The following is a 3414-nucleotide window of genomic DNA, read 5'->3' as shown; positions in this document are numbered from 1 at the left end:
GGCCCAAAAGGGCTAAAAGTGTAACTTTTTTCGTAGCGCCTCTGTCTTTTATCTTATCTCTTAATAAAGTGTCTTCAGAACATTTGCTTCTTCAAACATGCTTCTTAGCTTGAAAGCATCAAAAGTTAGTCAAAGTCCTTTATAAAAAAATTGAAAATTCTAACTTTTTTATTTCAATAGATAGAGCATTACTTTATACAACAAAGTTGTAGAATACGTAAAAATATGAAACTTTGTTGAATACATCAAATACTATCTCTTTTCAGAGCAGAGTTATAAGGGTTTTGTTTTGAAAGTTATATAAAAGTAAGTTTTTTTATACTTACATAAGCTTTTTCATCATTTAAGCTATTTTTATCATTTTTGTACAATTTTTCTTGAATTTTTTAGTCATTTTGTTATTATTGTCATTTTCGTAATATTTCACGCCCAAGAGTAAACATCAAACACAGTTGTACCGGATAAGTTTTTCAATGGCTGACCGCAAACTGCATCGTTCACATAAAGTCGCGAATGTCATAAATATGGTAAAATGACTACCTATGATCGAGGCGAAAAAAATGTTTTGGTTCAATTTTTTAATGTAATTTATGCGATTTTTGTGATCAATCTTGTATTTATTTTGTTATTTTTATCCTTTATGACATTTTTGTCATTTTATTTTTTAATGTTTGTCACATTTGTCCTTTTCATATTTTTTGTCATCAAAAATAACTAAAGCAAATGTGACAATTGCTTTAGTTATTTTTGACGTTTTCCTGCAATTTTTCAGTAATTTTTGTAATTGTTATTTTTTTTTTGTCATTTGCGTCAGATTTAACATTATTCAGTTTTTGTAATTTCGGTATTTTTTGTGATTGTCGTAATTTTTGTCATTTTTATCATTTTCAATTTTTATTAATTCATTTTTGACACCCTTTCTTGCCGTATTGTTATTCCTGTTATTTTTCCATTTTTGTAGATTTTTTTTCATTTTTCGGACTAAGAACATTATTGTCATTTTTTGCAATTTGGATTTATTCGTCATGTCATGATCCTTTTCGCTACGATCCTAATGTGTAGCCATTGGAGATGTGCCGAACTATTCGGTACATCTCTAGTAGCCATCGTGTTCGTTCATACAACGGAGTTGAAACTTTCTGGAACTTAATCTGAACTTTGAAGTTCTTTTGACATTAAGAGCAAGTTCACTGGTGTTGAGAAAAAGTGGTAGAAATTTCGACACTTACGGCACATTTTGAAAATATTGCCTTGCAAAAACATTTTCAAGATCTGTGGCCTTCTAGTTTTTTTTACAACACGTGTTGTATTTTCACATGCTGTGATGCAAAAATAGCAATATTTCTATCACATACGGCTGAAATAGAAACAGTGTTGTAAAAAAATACAACATCCCAAGATCTTGAAAACATTTTTGCATGGTAAAATTTTCAAAATGTCAAAATTTCTACCACTTTTTCCCAATACCCGTGAACTTGCTCTAACCGAATTTAAATGTGAACACTGATAAATCGTTCAAACCATTTATCGCTTTTTCACATGACAACAGATGCCTGACGCGAAGCCATGACCACTTTATTTTGATAAAACAAGGAAGATCTGCAGCAATAATGTCATTATAGGAATGTGATTCTACTATTTTTATTAATTAACTGAACACAGTGACACTTTCTAAACGTTTATAATTATTTATTATTCTTTTTCTGTATATGAACATCGTTGTAAATATATTATACACTAAACTTGAGTAGACTATCATTAGAAAAATAAATACTATAATCTACCGTTGCAAGGAAGTAATAATATCATCACTTGTAGCAAATTTTTGCAATCAACTTGGGACTGGCGATCAGTTCATCAGTGTGTTTCTTTTTAATTAGGGCAGGGGTCGAGAGACAGATACCCTCGAAACCCCCTACTAAGCATATTCAGATTCAATTTCTTCTTCGTCGAGCTGGAAAACTTTGGTCACAGAATCCGTGCTCAGCTGCTTGGGCCCTTCACAGCTGGTGTCCATACTGGTGCAGGTCTGAAAATTGAGGAGAAACAAAAATTCAAAACTAGACACAATCGGAATCAACGCTATCGAGATTCAGAGAATCCAGATTCAGATTTCAAATCAAAGATTCATGCTTCGGATTTAGATTTCAGATTCATATTCAGTTTTCAGATTAAGATTCCTAGTTTCAGATTCAGATTCCAGATTCAGATAAGAAATTCAGATTTCGAGTTCAGATTCAAAATTTAGATTCAGAATCCAGATTAAGAATTCAGAATTCAGATTCAAAATTCAGATACAGATTTCAGAATCAGAATTCAGATTAAAAATTTTGATTCAGAATTCAGACTCAGAATTCAGATTCAGAATTCGGATTCAGAATTCAATTCAGAATTCGGATTCAGATTTCATAGTCAGAATCCAGCTTCAGAAACCAGATTAAAAATTCCTGGTTGGCTTTTAATGTTATCTGTATTTTTAAGCACTACATATGGAACTAACGCCTTTATATAGGCAACCGAAGACATGGTAATAAAAAATAGGCAAGCCGTGCTCCTCAGTAGTAAAATTAAAATCGTATATGGATTACAATTAAGTCGAATTTTCCTTAAAAAGATTTGTCCTCACCTGACAGTTGCAGGATTTCGGTTCCATGTACTCATACAGCCTCGCCTCTGGATCCGCTTCCTTATCGCAGTGGCGCAGCACCGCCACCGATCGGGTTCTTCCGGCATGCACACAAACCGGATGATGGGACCGTTTGTACGGGAATCGCCAGTCGGAGATTTCGTTCGAATCACAGCGTCCGTGACAGGACAGAACACTCACATGGTCCCAACATTCCCGCCCCTTGGCATCCGTTTGCGTGACCCGGTATGTGAAAACTCGCTTGTGGCATCCGAGCTGAGGTCCCTTCCGAAGTGCTCCAACCTCGCCACTGCTGCCATCGTTTCCATTGACCACCGAACTGAGCGCGGCCATCGAAAGGACCGAAAATAAAACCCATCTGTGGTTGGTCATGATGAGGCACAGATTGAATTCAATCGAAAGAACAAACTAATCGAAAAACGCGCAAAGAAACCTTTAGTTAGGAGATGAAGTGTATAGGGTATAGAACACTCAAAAACTTAATCCTTCTCGAGCATGATTTCTTCCCGGGATTTCTCGGTTGCGTTTGGTTCGGAAAGCCGTTGGTCAGTCCGTTTTATGTTATGAATTCCCCAACCACCAGCCAGGAATTGCGCTCCCTGAAACCGTTCTGTGCTGTGACCATGCGCCATGAAAATCCTGGCTTTTCGTTGAAGTGTATGAATGACGGTGGACTTTCATTCGAGTGGATTTCATCAGCTGCACCAACCAGAGTGCTAATCGGTCCTAAGGCATTCATCCGGGTCGAATGATAAATTTATGAAAAT

At 35.6% G+C, this 3414-nt stretch overlaps 1 protein-coding gene across 1 annotated transcript; it reads right to left on the bottom strand.

The window, feature by feature from the left end:
- Positions 1–1670: 1670 nt before the first annotated feature.
- On the bottom strand, positions 1671–3193 carry LOC129747221 (thyrostimulin beta-5 subunit). Its single transcript, XM_055741317.1, has 2 exons — positions 2627–3193; positions 1671–2029 (listed from the first exon to the last, which is right to left on the bottom strand). Exons 1-2 carry the CDS (start codon positions 3017–3019, stop codon positions 1919–1921), a joined length of 504 nt encoding a protein of 167 aa, XP_055597292.1. The 5' UTR covers positions 3020–3193; the 3' UTR covers positions 1671–1918.
- Positions 3194–3414: the final 221 nt, after the last annotated feature.

Source organism: Uranotaenia lowii, chromosome 2 (assembly GCF_029784155.1).
Source record: "Uranotaenia lowii strain MFRU-FL chromosome 2, ASM2978415v1, whole genome shotgun sequence".
NCBI lineage: Eukaryota > Metazoa > Arthropoda > Insecta > Diptera > Culicidae > Uranotaenia > Uranotaenia lowii.
The sequence above is the reverse complement of the archived record's forward strand: the minus strand, read 5'-3'. Positions and strand labels throughout refer to the sequence as shown.

Coding starts and splice junctions, on each gene's coding strand:
- LOC129747221 (XM_055741317.1), bottom strand. CDS start 3,019: ATGACCAACCACAGATGGGTTTTATTTTCGGTCCTTTCGATGGCCGCG. Junction 2,030..2,626: donor CGAAATCCTGCAACTGTCAG/GTGAGGACAAAT, acceptor CTCAATTTTCAG/ACCTGCACCAGTATGGACAC.